Source organism: Oncorhynchus mykiss, chromosome 6 (genome assembly GCF_057628025.1).
Source record: "Oncorhynchus mykiss isolate SJ-2025 chromosome 6, ASM5762802v1, whole genome shotgun sequence".
Taxonomy (NCBI): Eukaryota; Metazoa; Chordata; class Actinopteri; order Salmoniformes; family Salmonidae; genus Oncorhynchus; species Oncorhynchus mykiss.
Window position 1 is genome coordinate 46342731 of NC_143027.1, and position 22661 is coordinate 46365391.

Below are 22661 nucleotides of genomic sequence, written 5' to 3' on the forward strand. Positions count from 1 at the left end.
AACATAAAACACAAAGCCAAATCTACACTGGAGTTGTTTACCAAGAAGACAGTGACTGTTTGAGTGGCCAAGTTACAGTTTTGACTTAAATTTGCTTGGAAATCTATGGCGAGACCTGAAAATGGTTGTCTAGCAATGATCAACAACCAATTTAACAAAGCTTGAAGAATTTTTAAAATAACCGAAAAAGCACAATCCAGGTGTAATTGCTGCCAAATGTGATTCTAACATGTATTGACTCAGGCGGTCGAATACTTATCTAATCACGATATATTGCTGTTTTATTATTTTATGTATTTATTTTTTTTACAAATTTTCTTCCACTTTGACATTACAGAGTATTTTGTGTATTACAAAAAATTACAATTAAATTAATTTTAATTCCACTTTGTAACGCAACATGTGGAAAAAGTAAAGGAGTCTGAATACATTCTGAAGGCACTGTACCTATCTATTTTAATCTATTTAGGGTCCCATGGGAAACACTGACCAACACTGTGGTTACTACTCTGTCAACCATCTCCACCCTTCCTTTTTCATTCGGTATCATGCCAAACAAAACTGCATTCCAAGTGCCCACTATATTCCAACCGTAAAATTAGAATGATCATTCTATTTCTATGATTCCGACAGTTTATCCAGCTGTTTTGATGTATAATCACAAGTGCAATCGCAATATTTGGTACAACAATCACAATTCTATTTTTTGCCCATATCGTGCAGCCCTAGTGTATGAATGCATGGTTGCGTGTGTGCAGGCAGAGGTAGGTCAGTCTCCTACGCTGACCGGTGCCGAGTTAATCACCAAAGAATTGATCCATCCAGATGTGTGTCTGTTTCCACTTTGTCCTGTGTGTGTGGTGTGTGTGTGAGAGAGATTTAGATACTCCTACTCACTTGGCTAACACAGAGAGGGTCAGGCCTATTTTAGAGCCTGTGTGGGACAGTGTTTTCAAATAAAATTGTATTTGTCACATGCCCTGAATACAACAGGGCGTGAAATGCATACTTACAAGGACTTAACCAACAATGCAGTTCAAGAAATAGAGTTAATAAAATATTTACTAAATAAACTAAAGTAAAAAAATAAACATTAACACAGTAAAATTACATAACAATAATGAGGCTATATACAGGGGCTACCAGTACCGAGTCAGTGTGCGGGAGTACAAGTTAGTCGAGGTAGTTTGTACGTGTACGTGACTAGATAATAAACAGCGAGTTGCAGCTGTGTAAAAACAGACTCCTCTTTAAATCTGGGTATTCCTCCAAAGCTCAGTTGTTCTGAGTCTGCACAACTCTGCCAGGACCTAGGATCAAGAGAGACACTCAAGTGTTTTAGTACTATATCTCTTGACACAATGATGAAAATAATCATGGCCTCTAAACCTTCAAGCTGAGGGGGGGATCAGTCAATGTAAATAGTCCGGGTGGCCATTTTTTATTAATTGTTCAGCAGTCTTATAGCTCGGGGGTAGAGGCTGTTAAGAGGCCTTTAACAGAGAGAAAAGTCTATGACTTGTGTGACTGGAGTCTTTGACAATTGTTTAGGGCCTTCCTCTGACACTGCCTAGTATATAGGTTCTGGATGGCAGGAAACTTGGCTTCAGTGATGTATTGGGCCGTATGCACTACCCTCGTACCTCCTTACGGTCGGATGCTGAGCAGTTTCCATATCAGGCAGTGATGCAACCGGTCAGGATTCTCTCAACAATACAGCTGTAGAACTTTTTGAGGATCTTAGGACCCATGACAAATCTTTTCAGTCTCCTGAGGGAGAAAAGGTGTTGTCGTGCCCTCTTCACGAGTGTCTTGGTGTGTTTGGACCATGATAGTTGGTTTGGTGATGTGCACACCAAGGAACTTGAAATTCTTGACATGCTCCACTACAGCCCCGTCGATGTTAAGGGGGGCCTGTTCGGCCCGACTTTTCCTGTAGTCCACGATCAGCTCCTTTGTCTTTCTCACATTGAGGGAGAGGTTGTTGTCCTGGTACCACAGTGCCAGGTCTCTGACCCCCCTATAGACAGTCTCATCATTGTTGGTGATCAGGCCTACCACTGTTGTGTCATCAGCAAACGTAATGATGGTGTTGGAGTCGTGCTTGGCCACGCAGCCCTGATGGGCCCCTGTGTTGAGGATCAGCGTGGCAGATGTGTTGTTGCCTTTCCTTACCACCTGGGGGTGGCCCGTAAGGAAGTCCAGGATCCAGTTGTAGAGGGAGGTGTTTAGTCCCAGGGTCCTTCGCTTAGTGATGAGCTTTGTGGGCACTATGGTGTTGAATGCTAAACTGTAGTCAAATCAAATCTATTTATATAGCCCTTCTTACATCAGCTGATATATATCTCAAACTGTTGTACAGAAACACAGCCTAAAACCCCAAACAGCAAGTAATGCAAGTGTAGAAGCACGGTGGCTAGGAAAAACTCCCTAGAAAGGCCTAAACCTAGGAAGAACCCTAGAGAGGAACCAGGCTATGAGGGGTGGCCAGTCCTCTTCAGGCTGTGCCGGGTGGAGATTATAACCGAACATGGCCAAGATGTTCATAAATGACCAGCATGGTCAAATAATAATAATAATAGTCCCAGTAGTTGTCGAGGGTACAACAAGTCAGCACCTCAGGGGTAAATGTCAGTTGGCTTTTCATAGCCGATCATTAAGAGTATCTTTACTGCCCCTGCAGGGAGTTGAAAACAGCAGGTCTGGGACAGTAGCACGTCCGGCGAACAGGTCAGGGTTTCCTAGCCGCGGTCAGAACAGTTGAAACTGGAGCAGCAGCACGGCCAGGTGGACTGGGGACAGCAAGGAGTCATCATGCCAGGTAGTCCTGAGGCATGATCCTAGGGGAGGGAGGGAGGGAGGGAGGGAGGGAGGGAGAGAGGGAGAGGGAGAGAGAATTCACTCACAGGAGAAGTACTCCAGATATAACAGACTGACCCTAGCCCCCCCAACACATAAACTACTGCAGCATAAAGACAGGAGGGGTCAGGAGACACTGTGGCCCCATCCGGGGGGGACAGGGTCAAACAGGCAGGATATAACCCCACCCACCTTGCCAAAGCACAGCCCCCTTACACCACTAGAGGGATATCTTCAACCACCAACTTACCATCCTGAGACAAGGCCGAGTATAGCCCACGGCACAACCCAAGGGTGGCGCCAACCCAGACAGGAAGATCACGTCAGTGACGTGACGCACACCTCCTAGGGACGGCATGGAAGAGCGCCAGTAAGCCAGTGACTCAGCCCCCGTAATAGGGTTAGAGGCAGAGAATCCCAGTGAAGAGAGGGGAACCGGCCAGGCAGAGACAGGCAACAGAAGATCTCTTTTTTTCTTGGGACCTAGAACAAGCATCTCTGTTTTGTCCGAGTTTAAACGTAGAAAGTTTGCAGCCATCCACTTCCTTATGCCTGAAACACATGCTTCTAGTAGGGCAATTTGGGGCTTCACCATGCTTCAATGAAATGTACAGCTGTGTGTCATCCGTAAAGCTGTGTGTCATCTGCACTGAAAGTTAACATTATGTTTTCGAATGATATCCCCAAGAGGTAAAATATATAGTGAAAACAATAGTGGTCCTAAAACGGAACCTTGGGGAACACCAAAATTTACAGTTGATTTGTCAGAGGACAAACCATTCACAGAGACAAACTGATATCTCTCCGACAGATAAGATCTAAACCAAAATAATGTGGTGATCAATGGTATCAAAAGCAGCACTAAGGTCTAGGAGCACGAGGACAGATGCAGAGCCTCGGTCTGACGCCATTAAAAGGTCATTTACCACCTTCACAAGTGCAATCTCAGTGCTATGATGGGGTCTAAAACCAGACTGAAGCATTTTGTATACCTTGTTTGTCTTCAGGAAGGCAGTGAGTTGCTGCGCAACAGCTTTTTCTAACATTTGTGAGAGGAATGGAAGATTCGAAAAAGGCTGATCGTTTTTTATATTTTCTGGGCAAGGTTTGTTTTTTTTCAAGAGAGGCGTTATTACTGCCACTTTTAGTGAGTTTGGTACACATCCGGTGGATAGAGAGCCGTTATTTATGTTCAACATAAGAGGGCCAATCACAGGAAGCAGCTCTTTCAGTAGTTTAGTTGGAATAGGGTCCACTATTCAGCTTGATTATTATTATTTTCATCATTGTGTCAAGAGATATAGTACTAAAACACTTGAGTTTCTCTCTTGATCCTAGGTCCTGGCAGAGTTGTGCAGACTCAGAACAACTGAGCTTTGGAGGAATACCCAGATTTAAAGAGGAGTCTGTAATTTGCTTTCTAAATAATCATGATCTTTCCTCAAAGAAGTTCATGAAGAAATTACTGCTGAAGTGAAAGCCATCCTCTATTGGGGAATGCTGCTGCAACACAGCAATGAACAGCATTCCCACATAGGTGTTCCTTTTGTCCAGGTGGGAAAGGGCAATGTGGAGTGCGATTAAATTGTGTCATCTGTGGATCTGTTGAGCCTTATGCGAATTGGTGTGGTCTAGGGTTTCCTGGATGATGGTGTTGATGTGAGCTATGGCCACCGACATGAGTGCTACTGGGCGTTATTCATTTAGGCAGGTTACCTTCACATTCTTGGGCACATGGACTATGGTGGTCTGCTCGAAACGTGGTTATTACAGACTCGGACAGGGAGAGATTGAAAGTGTCAGTGAAGACACTCTGCGCATGCTCGCAGTACATGACCTGGTAATCCGTTTGGCCCCGCAGCCTTGTGAATGTTGACCTGTTTAAAGGTCTTGCTCACATCGGCTACGTAGAGCGTGATCACATAGTCGTCCGGAACTGCTGGTGCTCTCATGCATGCTTCAGTGTTGCTTGCCTCGAAGCGAGTATAAAATACCTTTATCTTGTCTGGTAGACTCGCAGCACTGGGCAGCTCGCGGCTGGGTTTCCCATTGTAGTCCATAATAGTTTGCAAGCCCTGCCACATCCGAAAAGAGCGTCAGAGCCGGTGTAGTAGGATTCAATCTTAGTCAGTATTGATGCTTTGCTTATTCGATGAGGGCATAGTGGGATTTCTTATAAGCGTCCGGATTATTGTCCCACTCCTTGAATGCGGCAGCTCAAGCCTTTAGCTCCGTGTGGATGTTGCCTGTAATAATGGCTTCTGGTTGGGATATGTACGTATGGTCACTGTGGGGACGACGTCGTCAATGCAGTTTTTGATGAAGCCGGTGACTGAGGTGGTATACTCCTCAATGCCATTGGATGAATCACGGAACATATTCCAGTCTCTGCTAGTAAAACAGTCCTGTAGCATAGCTTCCGCGTCATCTGACCACTTCCGTATTGAGTGAGTCAAATCAAATTATATTAGTCACATGCGCTGAATACAACAGGTGTTCACCTTACAGGGAAATGCTTGCTTACAAGCCCTTAACCAGCAATGCAGTAAACAAAAAAATAAGTAAGATTAAGAAATAAAACTAACAAGTAATTAAATAGCAGAGTCACTGCTTTAGTTTTTGCTTGTAAGCCGGAATCAGGAGGATAGAATTATGGTCAGATTTGCCAAATGGAGGGCGAGGGAGAGCTTTGTATGCTTCTCTGTGGGTGGAGTAAAGGTGGTCTATTGTTTTTTTTTTGTACATGTGACATGCTGGTAGAAATGAGGTAAAACAGATTTATTTTATTTCACCTTTTATTTAACCAGGTAGGCCAGTTGAGAACAAGTTCTCATTTACAACTGCGACCTGGCCAAGATAGAGCAAAGCAGTGCGACACAAACAACACAGAGTTACACATGGAATAAACAAATACAGTCAATAACACAATAGCAAAAGTCTATATACATTGTGTGCAAATGTAAGATTAGGGAGGTAAGGCCATAAATAGGCCATAGTGGTGAAATAATTACAATTTAGCAATTAAACACTGGAGTGATAGATGTGCAAAAGATGAATGTGCAAGATACTTGGATGCAAAGGAGCAAAACGTTTAAAAATGACAATATGGGGATTAGGTATTTGGGTGGGCTATTTATCAATGGGCTGTGTGCAGGTGCAACAGTTGGAGGCCACGGAAGGTGGAGGTTTGTTAACACAGTGTCCAAAGAAGAGCCAGAAGAATACAGAATGGTGTCGTCTGTGTAGAGGTGGATCAGAGAATCACCAGCAGCAAGAGCGTCATCATTGATGTATACAGAGAAAAGAGTCGGCCCGAGAATTGAACCCTGTGGCACCCCCATAGAGACTGCTAGAGGTCCTGACAACAGGCCCTCCGATTTGACACACTGAACTCTATCTGAGAAGTAGTTGGTGAACCAGACGAGGCAGTCATTTGAGAAAAACAAAAGGCTGTTGAGTCTGTCGATAAGAATGTGGTGATTGACGGATTCGAAAGCCTTGGCTAGGTCGATGAATACGGTTGCACAGTATTGTCTTTTATCAATGATATCGTTTTGGACCTTGAGCGTGGCTGAGGTGCACCCACGGCCAGCTCGGAAACCAGATTGCATAGCGGATTTAAGTTTGCCTGCATAAGTCCCCGGCCACTAGAAGTGCTGCTTCTGGATGAGCATTTTTCTTGTTTGCTTATGACCTTATACAGCTCGTTGAGTGCAGTCTTCGTGCCAGCATCAGTTTGTGGTGGTAAATAGACAGCTACCAATAATATAGATGAGAACTCTCTTGGTAGATAGTTTTGCCTGCAGCTTATCATGAGTTACTCTACCTCAGGCGAACAATACCTCGAGACTTCTTTAACACTGGACCAGAGAGGTAATTTTGTTTTTGTATTGGTTCCCCCATCCATGTCTTTAACATAGAACCATACAGTAAAAATAGTGGTTTTGCATCAAAGCCACGATGTATCTTCATGACTGAATTCACGGGTCACCAGTACTATATGTCATGGGTCATTTTAATTCGGTGTGAAAATGGAACAAAAATGTCCATAGATGTTTTTTCCAGATTGCAGAAAGAATCTACATTGCCTTCAGAAAGTATTCTTACCCCTTGACTTATTCAACACGTTGTGTTACAGCCTGAATTCAAAATGGATTATATCGAGAGAGAAAAATTCTCAGTAATCTACCAACTATACCCCATAATGACAAAGAGAAAACAACATGTTTTTTTAAATGTTTGCACATTTATTGAAGAATAAATATTGAAACATTGAATTTACATACGTTTTCACACCCCTGAGTCAGTACACGTTTGGATCACCTTTGGCAGCGATTACAGCAGTGAGTCTTTCTGGATACATCTCTAAGAGCTTTGCACAGCTGGGTTTTACAATATATATATATTCTGTACAGGCTATGTTCTTTTCCCACACATTTAGTTTAGTATTGTGGAGTAACTACAGTGTTGTTGATCTATCCTTAGAGTTTCATGGCTGTGATAGGAGAAAACTAATTGCTTTAAAGAACCATTGGCCTCATTGTGACATCCCTGAGCGGTTTTCTTCCTTTCCGGCAACTGAATTCGGAAGGACGCCTGTATCTTTGTTTTGACTGGGTGTATTGATACACCATCCAAAGTGTAACTAATATCTTCATCATGCTCAAAGGGACATTCAATGTCTCTTTATTATTTTATCTACCAATAGGTGCCCTTCTTTGCGAGGCATTGGAAAACCTCCCTCGTCTTTGTGGTTGAAACTGTGTTTGAAATTCACTGCTCGACTGACGGGCCTTACAGATAATTGTATGTGTGGGGTACAGAAATCAGGTCATCATTGAAAAATCATGTTCAACACTTTATATTGCACACAGAGTGAGTCAATGCAATTTTATTTTACTCCTGGCCTTATTTATTCAATACATTTCAGCTTTTAATTTTCAAAAATGTATAAAAACACAATTCCACTGACATTATTGGGTATTGTGTGTAGGCCAGTGACACAAACATCTCGTTTTAAAGTTAAGGCTGTAACCACAAAATATGGAAAAAGTGGAGATGTGTGAATACTTGCTGAAATTAATGTATTTTCACAGGGAGTGCCTCGAGATAATATGAAGGTAGTTAAACGGTGTGTGTATGAGTAGCTCTACAATGAGTAGCTCAATGTCGCTTCATGCCCTTCTCTGTAGTGTTAACATGCCTACCCTGTGCTAAATAAATCCTACTCTCCCTAACATTAGGAATCTTTGGTGAATGGTCTTAAGTGGAGACCGACCGATATAGGTTTTTGGGTCCGCCATCGATTTTGATATTTTGGGGGACAAAACCTGCCAATATTGAAACATCTGCCGATATACTGTTTTACAGTGACATTTTCTCACAAATTGCCATCCCAAAGAGCAATTTTACAAGAAATATGCTTGCATTGTTGATTTCCTACATTGTGACAATAATGACACATCATAAGAATGGCCGCAAATGTTCAGATGAGCAGGAAATTCCCTTTTTCATCCTATTTATGGAATCTCTGTTATCGGTGGAACGAATATATCAGTCGGGCTCTAGTCTTAAGACTTCGATACAAAGTTATACCTCTTTCATACTGTGATGATCAGTATCACATCTACTCTGTATTCAGCTAATATTCAGTAACTCATGTAGTATTGTGATAAGATGTATCTGTTAAAGAAACATCTACTGTTTGAGGAAGATAATATCCTGTAACTTAAGTTGTTATGTTGTGTTAAAGTAGCGTTCACTAACTATGTCTGTAATGTTCCGTTCACTAACCGTTAGGGCTGTGTATTGCCAGGGACCTCATGACACGATATTATCACCATACGTAGGTGGTGATACGATATGTATTGTGGTTCTCATGATTCTAAATGTATTGCGATTTGATATTCCAAAATTATTGCTCACTATACTGTGTTATGTATGTATGAATGTACGCATGTACAGTACGAGTCAAAAGTTTGGACACACCTACTCATTCAAGGGTTTTTCTTTATTTGTACTATTTTCTACATTGTAGAATAATAGTGAAGACAAACTATGAAATAACACATATGGAATCATGTAGTAACCAAAAAAAGTGTTAAATAAATCAAAATGTATTTAATATTTTAGATTCTTCAAAGTAGCCACCCTTTGCCTTTTCACAGGGAGATCATCCGTTTACCTACTCTGTGTCTCACAAAGACACGGCGGTTGGAACCAAAAATCTAAAATTTGGACTCATCAGACCAAAGACAGATTTCTACCAGTCTAATGTCCATTGCTCGTGTTTCTTGGCCCAAGCAAGTCTCTTCTTCTTATTGATGTCCTTTAGTAGTGGTTTCTTTGCAGCAATTCGACCATGAAGGCCTAATTCACGCAGTCTCCTCTGAACAGTTGATGTCGAGATGTGTCTGTTACTTGAACTCTGTGAAGCATTTATTTGGGCTGCAATTTCTGAGGCTGGTAACTCTAATGAACTTATCCTCTGCAGCAGAGGTAAATCTGGGTCTTTCTTTCCTGTGGTGGTCCTCATGAGAGCCATAGCGCTTGACATTTTCCGCATTGACTGACTTTCATGTCTTTAAGTAATGACGAACTGTTGTTTATTTTTGCTTATTTGAGCTGTTCTTGCCATAATATGGACTTGGTATTTTTCGAAATAGGGCCATCTCCTGTATAGCCCCCCTACCTTGTCACAACACAACTGATTGGCTCAAATGCATTAAGAAGGAAAGAAATTCAAGGCACACCTTTTAATTGAAATGCATTTCAGGCGACTACCTCATGAAGCTGGTTGAGACAATGCCAAGAGTGTGCAAAGCTGTCATCAAGGCAAAGGGTGGCTAAAGTATATGTTGATTTGTTTAACACTTTTTTGGTTACCACAGTATATGATTCCATATGTGTTATTTCATAGAAGAATATAGTAAAAAAAAAAAAAAAAAAAAAAAACTTGAATGAGTAGGTGTGTCCAAACTTTTGACTGGTACTATATATATATATATATATATATATATATATATATATATATATATATATATATATATATTACATAAAAATTAAAAAATACAAATGAATACTTAGAGTCAAAGTATCGATACAATATCGTCCAAAATATTTGTTTCCTCACCACTATTCGATACTGTGATTTGATGTTCTAAACATATTGCTCACTAATGTTATATGGCTAATGCAGAGAGACAGAGAGCATGACAAAATTAGTTTTGGTCAGTAATGGCTAGGGCTGTGACAATTATGCAATATTGGGTAACGATGAATTCTCATGCAAATTGCTACGACATGAATACAACACAGCTTTGGTGACAACCATGTCTCAACTTCTTGCAAGTTTTGGAAATGAAGCTTCTCCTTCCAACCGTGCTGTTCTGCTTGTAAAATGATTACCAACTTTACACTTAATGTTAAAAAAAAGAACTGCTAAACTATATTTACTTTAATATAACGTTAAAAGGTTTTTTATTTATTTAACCTTTATTTAACTAGGCAAGTCAGTTAAGAATAGGTTCTTATTTACAATCCCCTACAGGGAACAGTGGGACAGTGGGGGGGGCAGAACAACAGATTTTTACCTTGTCCGCTCGGGGATTCGATCCAGCAACCTTTCGGTTACTGGCCCAACGCTCTAACCACTAGGCTATCTGCCACCCCGGCATATTCAAGTTGAATCCCCATTTCTCCGAAAATGAATGTATTATGACGCAATTTTTTTTTATTGTTGGTGATTATTGTCCAGAATTATCATTTACACAATTATACAATAAAAGTCTCACTATTTAAAAATAAGATGGAGAACAAGCTATAGGATGAAAAACCAGAGTTTTGGTGCTGGTACAGCCAACTAGCTTTCGCTAAATTGATTTTTTTAAATATTTTTTTATTTTACCAATCAATACTAGGAGTCAAAGTATGAATAAACTCAGCAAAAAAAGAAATGTCCCCTTTTCAGGACCCTGTCTTACAAAGATAATTAGTAAAAATCCAAATAACTTCACAGATCTTCATTGTAAAGGGTTTAAACGCCTAAGACAGCGCTACAGGGTGACAGGACGGACAGCTGATTGTCCTCGCAGTGGCAGACCACGTGTAACAACACCGCCACAGGATCGGTACATCCGAGCATCACACCTGCGGAACGGGTACAGGATGGCAACAACTGTCCGAGTTACACCAGGAACGCACAATCCCTCCATCAGTGCTCAGACTGTCCGCAATAGGCTGAGAGAGGCTGGACTGAGGGTTTGCATTATGTAACTATCTATTTTTTCCCCCCATCACTACTAACTGTTTTGTTCTCGGTCTACAGAGCTCAGGAATGGAGGAGACTGTTTGGGAGCAGTACACTGTGAACCTACAGAGGGTGAGTTGAACTCTCTCTCTCTGTCTATAGACTGCATTCTGGAAATATTCACACCCCTTTACTTTTTCACAAAGAAATGTACGTTACAGCCTCATTCTAAAATGTATTACAAAAAAAAGTTTTCTCATCAATCTTCACACAATACCCCATAATGACAAAGCGAAAACACCTTATTTACGTAAGTATTTAAATCCTTTGCTATGAGATTTAAAATTGAGCTCAGGTGCATCCTGTTTCCATTGATCATGCTTAATGTTTCTTCAACTTGGAGTCCACTTGTGGTAAATTCAATTGATTGAACATGATTTGGAAAGGCACACACCTGTCTATTTAAGGTCCCACAGTTGACAGTGCATGTCAGAGCAAAAACCAAGCCATGAGGTTGAAGGAATTGTCCGTAGAGCTCCGAAACAGGATTGTGTTGAGGCACAGATCTGGGGAAGGTACCAACCCATTTCTGCAGCATTGAATGTCCCCACAAACACAGTGGCCTTCATCATTCTTAAATGAAAGAAGTTTGGAACCACCAAGACTCTTCCGAGAGCTGGCCGCCCGGCCAAACTGAGCAATAAGGGGAGAAGGGCCTTGGTCAGGGAGGTGGTCAAGATCTGACAGAGCTCCAGAGTTCCTTTGTGGAGATGGGAGAAACTTCCAGAAGGACAACTATCTCTGCAGCACTCCACCAATCAGGCCTTTATGGTAGAGTGGCGAGACGGAAGCCACTCCTCAGTAAAAGGCACATGACAGTCCGCTTGGAGTTTGCAAAAAGGCACCTAAAGGACTCTCAGACCATAAGAAATATGATTCTCTGGTGTGATGAAACCAATATTGAACTCTTTGGCCTGAATGCCAACTGTCACGTCTGGGGGAAACCAGGCACCATCCCTACAGTGAAGCATGGTGGTGGCATTATCATGCTATGTGGATGCTTTTCAGTGGCAGGGACTGGGAAACAAATAATGATCGAGGTATAGATGAACGGAGCAAAGTACAGAGAGATCCTTGATGAAAACCTACTCCAGAGTGCTCATGACCTCAGACTGGGGCCAAGGTTTACCTTCCAACAGGTAACGATCCAAACCACACAGCCAAGACAATGCACAAGTGGCTTCGGGACAAGTCTCTGAATGTCCTTGAGTGGCCCAGCCAGAGCCCGGACTTGAACCTGATCGAACATCTCTAGAGAGACCTGAAAATAGCTGTGTAGCGACGCTCCCCATCCAACCTGACAGAGCTTGAAAATCTGCAGAAAAGATTGGGAAAATTCCCCAAATACAGGTGTGCCAAGCTTGCAGCTTCATACCCAAGGAGACTTGAGGCTGTAATTGCTGCCAATTTCAACAAAGTACTGAATAATATGTAAATGCAATATTTCCGATTTTTGCAAACATTTCTAAACCTATTTTTGCTTTGTCGTTTTGGGTTATTGTGTGTAGATTGATGAGGGGAAAAAATTTAATCCATTTTAGAATAAGGCTGTAACATAACAAAAGTCAAGGGGTCTGAATACTTTCCGAATGCTCTATATATTTCTCTATCTCGTGTGTGTGTGTGTGTGTGCGCGCGCGTGTGCACGTGAGTGAGAGACTACAAAGGGGTAGTTAACCTGTGACTTTTACATGTACTGGCCCTGGATTTCTCCTATGGTCTCTCCCCAGTGGAGGTTCACAGTATAGTGTGTGTGTGGTGTTTTGCCTTTGCCATCAGCAAAGGACCATAGCAGGTGAGTTTATTCCATTTGAAACCAGGACAAAAAAAAGACCCTGATTTTGGTGATTTTCATTAAACGTAATCATAGAATTGTCCTTTGAAAGAAGGTTTGTTGACATATTTGACATTTGAATTTGTATCTGAAAGTGTAGTTGAGAATAATTAATCTAGGTTGGCATATGTATGACATGTTGGCCTTACCCAGGACTCCTTTAAAGGTACTGAACAGTCAAAATCATGTTTTCATGAAATTGGATGATATTTGAAGGAAACCAGATCAAAGTATGGTGATCAAAGTATGAAAAATGACTGTTGCTTCTACATTGATAAAGTTTGATCATAAAGTTACTGGTCCCCTCCCCCATGTCAAGCACTTGGATTCATTATTAAGGGAACACCGTGACATCACCTTAACTCTAATTTTAATAGACCAATAGTCTAGCAACCTTTCAGTTCCTGGCCCAATGCTCTAACCACTAGGCTACCTGCCGCCCTATGTGCACTACTATAGTAAATGGGGTGCCATTTGGGAAGCAGCCTGTTTGTTGTTGATCTGATAAGGTTGATTAAACGTTGATCCTATCTACTACAGTCAGTGAGCACAGAGACATCCTCTCCCCTGGGGATACTGTGTCTGACTGGAGGCTTCAGTAAAGGGAGTTGAGAGATGCACATACACGCATGCATGCACGCATGCGTATTTCTCGCACACACACACGGTGAGAGCTAGGGCTGGGCGGTATATACCGTATTTGACTCTATACACCGGTATTTATGCACGGACCGGTTTGGGTTTTTACTTTCTCTGTGCAGCTTTCCACACAGACCTAATCCCACCCCGTCACTCAAGGAGCGCATTTGTTGTTGCTTGAACACGAGACACTTTCACTTCCAACAATGCTGATGACAACGATGTTGTTTCCACTTAATATAAATCCACAAGCATTCTATAATTACAATATTAGTTTGTGTTTTTTACATCTACAAACTAGTTAGCTAGTTTGTATTTTTAAGCTAAATCGTGTTAGCTGGCTAGCTAACTAGCTAATAAAAGTACTGAGTTGGAGCAAACGTAGCTAGCTAATAGAGCCTGATACCAGTACTGGTGGAGGCTAAAATCATTATGTTGTTTGTGCAACAGTATCTTCTAAATCAAAGAGGAATAGGCGAAGCATGATTATGTTAGCTATATCAATAAATATTTAATGTAGTCAAAGATTATAGGGTCCCCTAGGAAACACTGAACATCACTTGGGTTCCTAACCTGTCACAGTAACTAGTCCGTGGCATTTTCATTAGTTGTCATGTCAAACAACACTGTATTCAAAGTGCCCACTATTATTTTTATTCTAACTATAGAATTATAATAAACATTCCATTTCCATGATTCCAAAAGTTCACCCAAGTGTTTTTGACCTAAATCGCAATTGCAACATTTGGTTAAAAATAAGGCCTAGTATTTTTGCCCATATCGTGGCAGTGTGGAAGTTATCTCAAATGCAGGAAATGCAGATTATTTTTTTTAGGGTGAAGTTGAATTGAACAGTATAAAATCATTTAGAATGTATGTGTTGCCACCCAAGGGTCACACACTACACATAAAGCAAATGTAGAACTATTATTAATCAAAAACATAAAATAGCATCAAATACCGTCTCAAATTTGAAAAATACCATACCATATGATATGATATGATATTTTGGCCACATTGCCCAGCCCAAGTGAGAGCCAACATAAACCAGAGAGATAACAGGACAAGAAAGAATGGTCCTTTGGAGTAAGTATTGTTCACATATATTCAACATTTTTATCTAAAAGCATAAATGAGAAATAATAATTATGACATTTTGGCCTTACCCAGGCCTCCTTAAGCCTCCACAATGGTGTTATATGAAGCTTTACTGCTTGCTCTGCACTATGGGTAGTGTTTTTATTTAAATACATTTTTTGACATTCATTTATGAATATTGAACCATATCAATATGAATAATATTTTGCAAATGTTTTAATATACTATATTATAAACTCAGCAAAAAAAGAAACGTCCTCTCACTGTCAACTGTGTTAATTTTCAGCAAACTTAACATTTGTATGAACATAATAAGATTCAACAAATGAGACAGACATGTGACTAACCGAAATGGAAGAATGTGTCCCTGAACAAAGGGGGGGTCAAAATCAAAAGTAACAGTCAGTATCTTATGTGGCCACCAGCTGCATTAAGTACCCCAGTGCATCTCCTCCTCATTGACTGCGCCAGATTTGCCAGTTCTTTCTGTGAGATGTTACCCCACTCTTTCACCAAGGCACCTGCAAGTTCCCGGACATTTCTGGGGAGACTGGCCCTAGCCCTCACCCTCCGATCCAACAGGTCCCAGATGTGCTCAATGGGATTGAGATCCGGGCTCTTCGTCGGCCATGGCAGAACACTGACATTCCTGTCTTGCAGGAAATCACGCACAGAACCAGCAGTATGGCTGGTGGCATTGTCATGCTTGGAGGGTCATGTCAGGATGAGCCTGCACAACAAGCTGAGACCGATGATGCTGTGACACACCGCCACAGACCTTGATGGACCCTTCACTTCCAAATCGATCCCGCTCCAGAGTACAGGCCTCGGTGTAACGCTCATTCCATCTACGATAAACACGAATCCGACCATCATCTCTGGTGAGACAAAACCATGATTCGTCAGTGAAGAGCACTTTTTGCCAGTCTTGTCTGGTCCAGCGGCGGTGGGTTTGTGCCCATAGGCTACTTTGTTGCCGGTGATGTCTGATGAGGACCTGCCTTACAACAGGCCTGCAAGCCTTCAGTCCAGCCTCTCTCAGCCTATTGCGGACAGTCTTGAGCACTGATGGAGGGATTGTGCGTTCCTGGTGTAACTCAGGCAGTTGTTGCTGCCATCCTGTACCTGTCCCGCAGGTGTGATGTTTGGATGTACCGATCCTTTTCAGGTGTTGTTACACGTGGTCTGCGAGGATGATCAGCTGTCCATCCTGTCTCCCTGCAGCGCTGTCTTTGGCGTCTCACAGTATGGACATTGCAATTTATTGCCCTGGCCACATCTGCAGTCCTCATGTCTCCTTGCAGGATGCCTAAGGCACGTTCACGCAGATGGGCATCTTTCTTTTTGTGTTTTTCAGAGTCAGTAGAAAGGCCTCTTTAGTGTCCTAAGTTTTCTAACTGACCTTAATTGCGTACCGTCTGTAAGCTGTTAGTTTCTTAATGACCGTTAAGATCTGTGAAGTTATTTTTATTTTTACGAATTATCTTTGAAAGACAGGGTCCTGAAAATGGGACCTTTTTTGCTGAGTTTATTTGCCACACTAAGGAGGTAAGTGTTGTTAGGGGAAACCACATCTCTGACTAAAACCCTGCTCTCCGTATCCCCCGTGTGTGTGTGTGTGTGTGTGTGTGTGTGTGTGTGTGTGTGTGTGTGTGTTACTCCTCCTACAATGCATCTTCCTTTAGACGGACAGGAGATGTCTTGCTTCCCCTTTGATTGCCAAGAGCTCCAAGGTTGACCTGCTTTCTCTATCTTTCAATCCCTCTCTCACGTTCATGCTCTCTCGCTTTCACTCTCTCTATCTCCATTCCTCTCTCTTTCTCTATCCCTCTCTCTTTTGGTGGGAGATTTGTCATGTCTACTAGTTGGACGTGACTGTTTTCTTGCTAGAGCGAGTGTGTGCGCACGTGATTGTTTTCTATCCGTCTTGCACTGCTCTCCTGGTCTCTTTCCTTCTCTCCCTCCTCTATGTCCCTCTAAACCTGTGGGTTGTGATACATGTGTCATTCAGGGCAGAGAATGTTAGAGCCAAATTGGAAACGCAAGCTGTCTGCTCCCCCTCCTCCCTCGCCTCACCAACCGATCTCCTCCCATCTTTCCCATCTATGTGGTTGTCGTCAACCCTTCAACCCAGCCTGTGTGTGTGTGTGTGTGTGTGTGTGTGTCTGTGTGTCTGTGTGTCTGTGTGTCTGTGTGTCTGTGTGTCTGTGTGTCTGTCTGTCTGTCTGTCTGTCTGTCTGTCTGTCTGTCTGTCTGTCTGTCTGTCTGTCTGTGTCTTCCCTCCCTCCCAATCCCCTGTCCAATATCAACTCTATATCTTTCCATTGTCCAACCCCCAGCTTAATTGTCTGTCTGTCTCTGTCCCTCACTCTCTCTCTCTTTTTCTCTGTCTCTTTCTCTTTGTCTCTTTCTCTTTGTCTCTCTATGTCTATGTATCCTGAATGCAGGACTCCAAGATGGGGTTTGGTATCGCTGTGTCGGGGGGGCGGGACAACCCCAACGTGGAGAATGGCGAGATGTCAATCATCGTGTCAGATGTCTTGCAGGGAGGACCAGCTGATGGACTACTGTTGTACGTTACACTGTTTTTTCTCCAAATCAGTACAGATGAAAGAAAGGAAGGACACAATGACAGGAAGCCATTTTAGACTATTGAGGTGCGCCCCGAGAACCCTTTTATTTTAGGTTATGTGTGAACTGTGTGTTGTGTTTGTTGTTTCCCTCCCCAGTGAAAATGACCGTGTGATCCAAGTCAACTCCATCCTCATGGACAACGTGCCTCATTCCTTCGCTGTGCAGCAGCTACGCAAATGTGGGAAGACCGCCAAGATAGTGAGTATCACTGTAGTTAGTTAGATTGCAGGAAGGAAGCCAACTGAAGAAGGTTGGCAACAATGGCCAATTGTTCAAGAGATTTGTGTTCTTCCATTGGCAATTAGATGGATCATATAATATTAATATAGGCCAGACTTGGAAAAATAGATTTTCATACCAATGATATAATGGTTGACCAGACTTGACCAGAGTTGACCTGATTTAGCCCAGCAGTTAAAAAAAGTTAACCAGACAAGTTCAGCTAGTTCTAGCAGTGTGACAGTGGAGCACCATACAGACAGCCACAGTACTGCAGAGCAAGGTGTTTTACACTCCAATGAGCTGAGCTCATTCTTTCCAGGTGATGCTCCTTTAACACTGCACAGCCAAAAATAATCTTACTAACCTTACTGTCATGGCCTCTGCTCCTGCCCCGCCTCTGCTCCAGGCTCTGTGTGTGTCTCACGGGTATGTTAACTAATGCAATCCTTTCGATCAAAATTCTGCAGTCTAGTGTTCAGCCTCTATGTGTGTGTGTGTGTGTGTGTGTGTGTGTGTGTGTGTGTGTGTGTGTGTGTGTGTGTCCCAGACGGTGAAGAGACCTCGGAAGGTGGCTCTCCACTCCCTGAAACACCCTCCCTCCCCTGGTGCCGAGAGTCGAGACTTCGGCTCCACCCGCTACTACGATGCCGATGACAACCAGAGCGACGGTGGCTGGCATCGTGGCAATGGTGGTCCTGGTTACAACCGCGAGCCTCGCGACCTCACCCCCGACAACAAGAGCTACCTGGACCCCAACTACGGCAGCCGTGGTAACCGGGGGAGAAGCCGGGGGAGGAGCAAAGAGAGGGCGTCGCCAAGCCCAGAGCCTCACCACGACAACAGCAGTGGGCGGGCCTTGGACCGGGAGCCGCCCAGTCCAGAGAGGCCACAGTATTCACGGGAACGCAGCCGGGGGAGGAGCATGGACCGGGAGAGACGAGGGGGAGGAGGAAGTCCAGGTGGGAGGAGCTACAGCCGGGGAGACAGCTATGAGCGAGGAGGGGGGAGGTACGGGGATGGGGGAGGTACCGGGGGGAGGATGGTGAAGAGTAAAAGTAGAGACAACCTCCGTGAGCCGCCCCGTTCGCCCTCTCCTGACCTCCCCCGAGGAGGAGCTGGAGACCTGGAACCCCTGGAGAAACCTGTTAACGTCCTGCTGGTCAAGAACAGACCCAACGAAGGTGAGAAGCTGTGATCAATGATTTTTTAATTGGCGAGATTAGCCAATTTAGGCATGACATACCAGCAACAGGCCCTGACACTGCACATCCAAGTATATCTAACCAAATAATGAAAGACAAGCATTGTAATTTTGAATTCCGGAAAGTGAGTGTGGAAGAGATATAAAAGAATATAAACAATGACAAGCCACCAGTGTCTGACAACTTGTATGGAAAATTACTGAGGATAATAGCTGACGATATTGCCACTAACATAAATGACTTATGATTGACTGAGAGAAATTGATAATAAGATTGTTTTGTTTTGTTCGACTTCATTGCGACTTTTGACATTTAATGATCATTAGTCTGCTGCTGGAAAAACGTGTGTTATGGCTTTACACCCCCTGCTATATTGTGAATAAAGAGTTACCTGTCTAACAGAACACAGAGGGTGTTACTTATTGGAAGCCTCTCCAACATAATCAAGGTAGAATCAGGAATTCACAAGGGCAGCTGTCTAGGCCCCTTACTTTTTCAGTCTTTACTAACGACATGCCACAAGCTTTTAGTAAAGCCGGTGTGTCTATGTATGCAAATAACTCTAACACTATATACACGTCAGCTACAACAGCGACTGAAATGACCGCAACACTTAACGAAGAGTTGCAGTTAGTTTCAGAATGGGTGGCAAGGAATAAGTTAGTTCTAAGTATTTCAGAAACTAAAAGCATTGTATTTGGGACAAATCATTCACTAAACCCTAAACCTCAATTAAATATTGTAATAAATAATGTTGAGGTGACTAAACTGCTTGGAGTTACCCTGGATTGTAAACTGTCATGGCCAAAACATATTGAAACAATAGTAGCTAAGATGGGGAGAAGTCTGTCCATAATAAAGCACTGCTCTACCTTAACAGCACAATCAACAAGGTAGGTCCTACAGGCCCTGGTTTTGTCGCACCTGGACTACTGTTCAGTTGTGTGGTCAAGTGCCACAAAGAGGGACTGCCTGCAAATGGCTCAGGACAGGGCAGTAAGGCTGGCCCTTGGATGTACACAGAGAGCTAACATTAATAATATGCATGTCAATCTCTCCTGGCTCTAAGTGGAGGAGAGATTAACTTCATCACTACTTGTATTCATGAGAGGTATTCACATATTGAATGCAGCGAACTGTCTATTTGAACTACTGGCACACAGCTCGGACACCCATGCATACCCCACAAGACATGCCACCAGAGGTCTCTTCACAGTCCCCAAGTCCAGAACAGACTATAGAAGGAACACAGTACTACATAGAACCATGACTACATGGAACTCTATTCCACATCAAGTAACTGATGCCAGCAGTAAAAATTGATTTAAAAAAACAGATAAAAATACACCTTATGGAACAGCAGGGACTGTGAAGCAACACAAACATAGACACAGACACATGCATATACACACACGCGATAACATACGCATTTACACACACGTACAAATTTATTGTTTTGTTGTAGATATGTGTTAGTGGAGTAGGGGCCTGAGGGCACACAGTGTTTTGTGAAATCTGTTGTGAATGTATTGTAATGTTTTTAAAATTGTTTAACTGCCTTAATTTTGATGGACACCAGGAAGAGTAGCCTGCTGCCTTGGCAGAATCTAATGGGGAACCATAATAAATACAATTACAAAACATGTCTGGTTCTTTACAATAAGTGGTCGCCCTTAAGAAGGGATGTTGTGCACAGGAAGGAGGGAGCTTATGAATGACTGAGTCCCAAATGGCACCCTATTGCCTACTGTGTATAGTGTATAGTGCAATACATTTGACCAGGGCACATTTGGGACACAGAAAATATTTACTGCTTTGATCTGGAAGGGTCTGTTTTTATTTGTGCTGTAAGGTTGCAAGGTCAGAGGTGAACGTGGTTTTAAGGTCAGGCTGTGTATATTCGTTCTCTGGTTGCCGCAGTGTGTGTGTGTTTATGTGTTTCTAGAGTATGGTCTGCGTCTGGGCAGTCAGATATTCATCAAGGAGATGACCAGTACAGGACTGGCTGCCAAGGACGGAAACCTACAGGAGGGAGATATTATCCTCAAGGTAATATACCACACACACACACACACACACACACACACACACACTTAATATCTTGTTCTCTCCTTTACACACACATACACTCTCAATGTAAGTTCAATCGGTCGTCGTTGGCATGGCTACAAAGAAGGATGCTGCCAAAGAGGAACATTTTAAATCCTCTCTCCCACCAAACTGTCAAATCACTACTCATCTAACACTCATTTACACTAATCTCATTTCTCCTTCTCTCTCTCTCCTGTCCTCTCCTCTCCCATCTCGCTCCTCTTCTCCCTCGCTCCAGATCAATGGGACAGTAACAGAGAACCTGTCTCTGAACGATGCAGGGAAGCTCATAGAGAAGTCTAGAGGAAAACTCCAACTGGTCGTCCAGAGAGACCGCCGCCAGATCCTCATCCGTATCCCTCCCCTCGTAGACTCCGACTCCGAACCTGATGGTGAGTGAGGGCTACAGTACGTGTTACAGTGTTCTCTGCTCCCCTGCACTTACAGATCATTGATCACTGTACTGTATAGTGTTGCCAAGTCTAGTTTGTAACACTATACAGTGATCATGAAAACCAGCACCATTCTTTGGCTCAAAACTGGGTCTTTCACAAGTATGAATAGGTCAAATCACTTCAGTTGATGTTGTAGTGTACATTACATTTGCAGGTTAAAAAGGTCAATTAGGAAACATATTACATCTGACACTGATCAGTTTAGGATTTAGGTGAAGATATCTAAGTTTGATTTCAATAGAAAACGATATTCAAAAGTATCCAATGGCATTATTTCAACATTCCTCCAGAGTAGACAGCCACCAACTCAGGCCACGGCCCTGTTGCAGTAAAAATATCTGGCATTCAACGGGTTAAAAATACAAATGGGACACGAAATTGGAAAGTCTCACGTTTCTGCTTGCAGCTGCCATATCGCACACACACAGAGGTTATAGAGTCCATTCTTAGTTGACTTAATGTTCTTAATGTACAGACAGGACATAGTGACCTAAAGTGGTTCATTACTAGCCTAAGTACGCTATTTAAGGGTAAACATTTTGGACGTTTACTCTCATACTAGGAAGTTAAACAGACCATGAGTATAAAGTATTGACAACAAAAATAGATTTCCTCAATCGTAACCTACAAAAGAGAAATTATTTTTTGTCTTCTCTCTTCCAGATAAAATGTCATTCTTTTAGATGAAGGACCACCCAAGAGAGTCACAACAGTAATGTTTGCATTGGTTGCCTTTAAACTGTAAAAATGAACTCTGCCAACCACTACACTACTACAAGTTGTAAAGCTTTTACACTTTGCACTTCCTTTTTTGCTATTAAACTTTAACTTTTTAATATTTTCCTAAAAACCAATAAAATATTTTAATCACTATCTATTTTGCACTGTGTGATTTATTAAGGACAGTAGGTTGAATAATGCCAATGGAACAAATATATATATTTGTTTTTACTGTACATTTAGTACAAATATTTTACTGTGGTTTTAGTTGTACTTAAAAGTTCACGCAGTACAAGCTTTGTACCACTTTAAGTGATTGTTTTACTCTATCTATAGCTTTGATACATATTTGAGCGTATTCTGTCATTAGTAAAAACATACCACAACTTAGAGAAGGGGTAAAAACTTAGCTACATTTCAATTCCAAATAAGATTTGGAATTGCGTGAAAAACCGTGTCTTGTACAGTATAAGTGGGTACGATTACTGCATCATTATAACCATTGTAACAACATATTAATATTCTTCTTTCAGTATTAACAGGAGTTGAACACTAGGATTTTAGTGAATAATTGTCAGTATTTTAACCCATAGTTTAAC

At 42.3% G+C, this 22661-nt stretch overlaps 1 protein-coding gene across 5 annotated transcripts in view; it reads left to right on the forward strand.

The window, feature by feature from the left end:
• The window catches only part of LOC110526042 (tight junction protein 2), a 126399-nt gene that overhangs the window by 79781 nt on the left and 23957 nt on the right, over window positions 1–22661 (forward strand). For all 5 annotated transcript variants that reach the window (XR_016496702.1, XM_090238028.1, XM_090238027.1 and 2 more), the window contains exons 2-7: window positions 11186–11239; window positions 17186–17310; window positions 17468–17570; window positions 18142–18775; window positions 20742–20845; window positions 21126–21279. Coding sequence is in view for 4 of the 5 variants with exons in the window: in XM_090238027.1 (XP_090094153.1) it covers window positions 11186–11239; window positions 17186–17310; window positions 17468–17570; window positions 18142–18775; window positions 20742–20845; window positions 21126–21279 (1174 nt within the window). In the remaining variant the exon portion in view is untranslated. The remainder of the gene's footprint in view (window positions 1–11185; window positions 11240–17185; window positions 17311–17467; window positions 17571–18141; window positions 18776–20741; window positions 20846–21125; window positions 21280–22661) is intronic.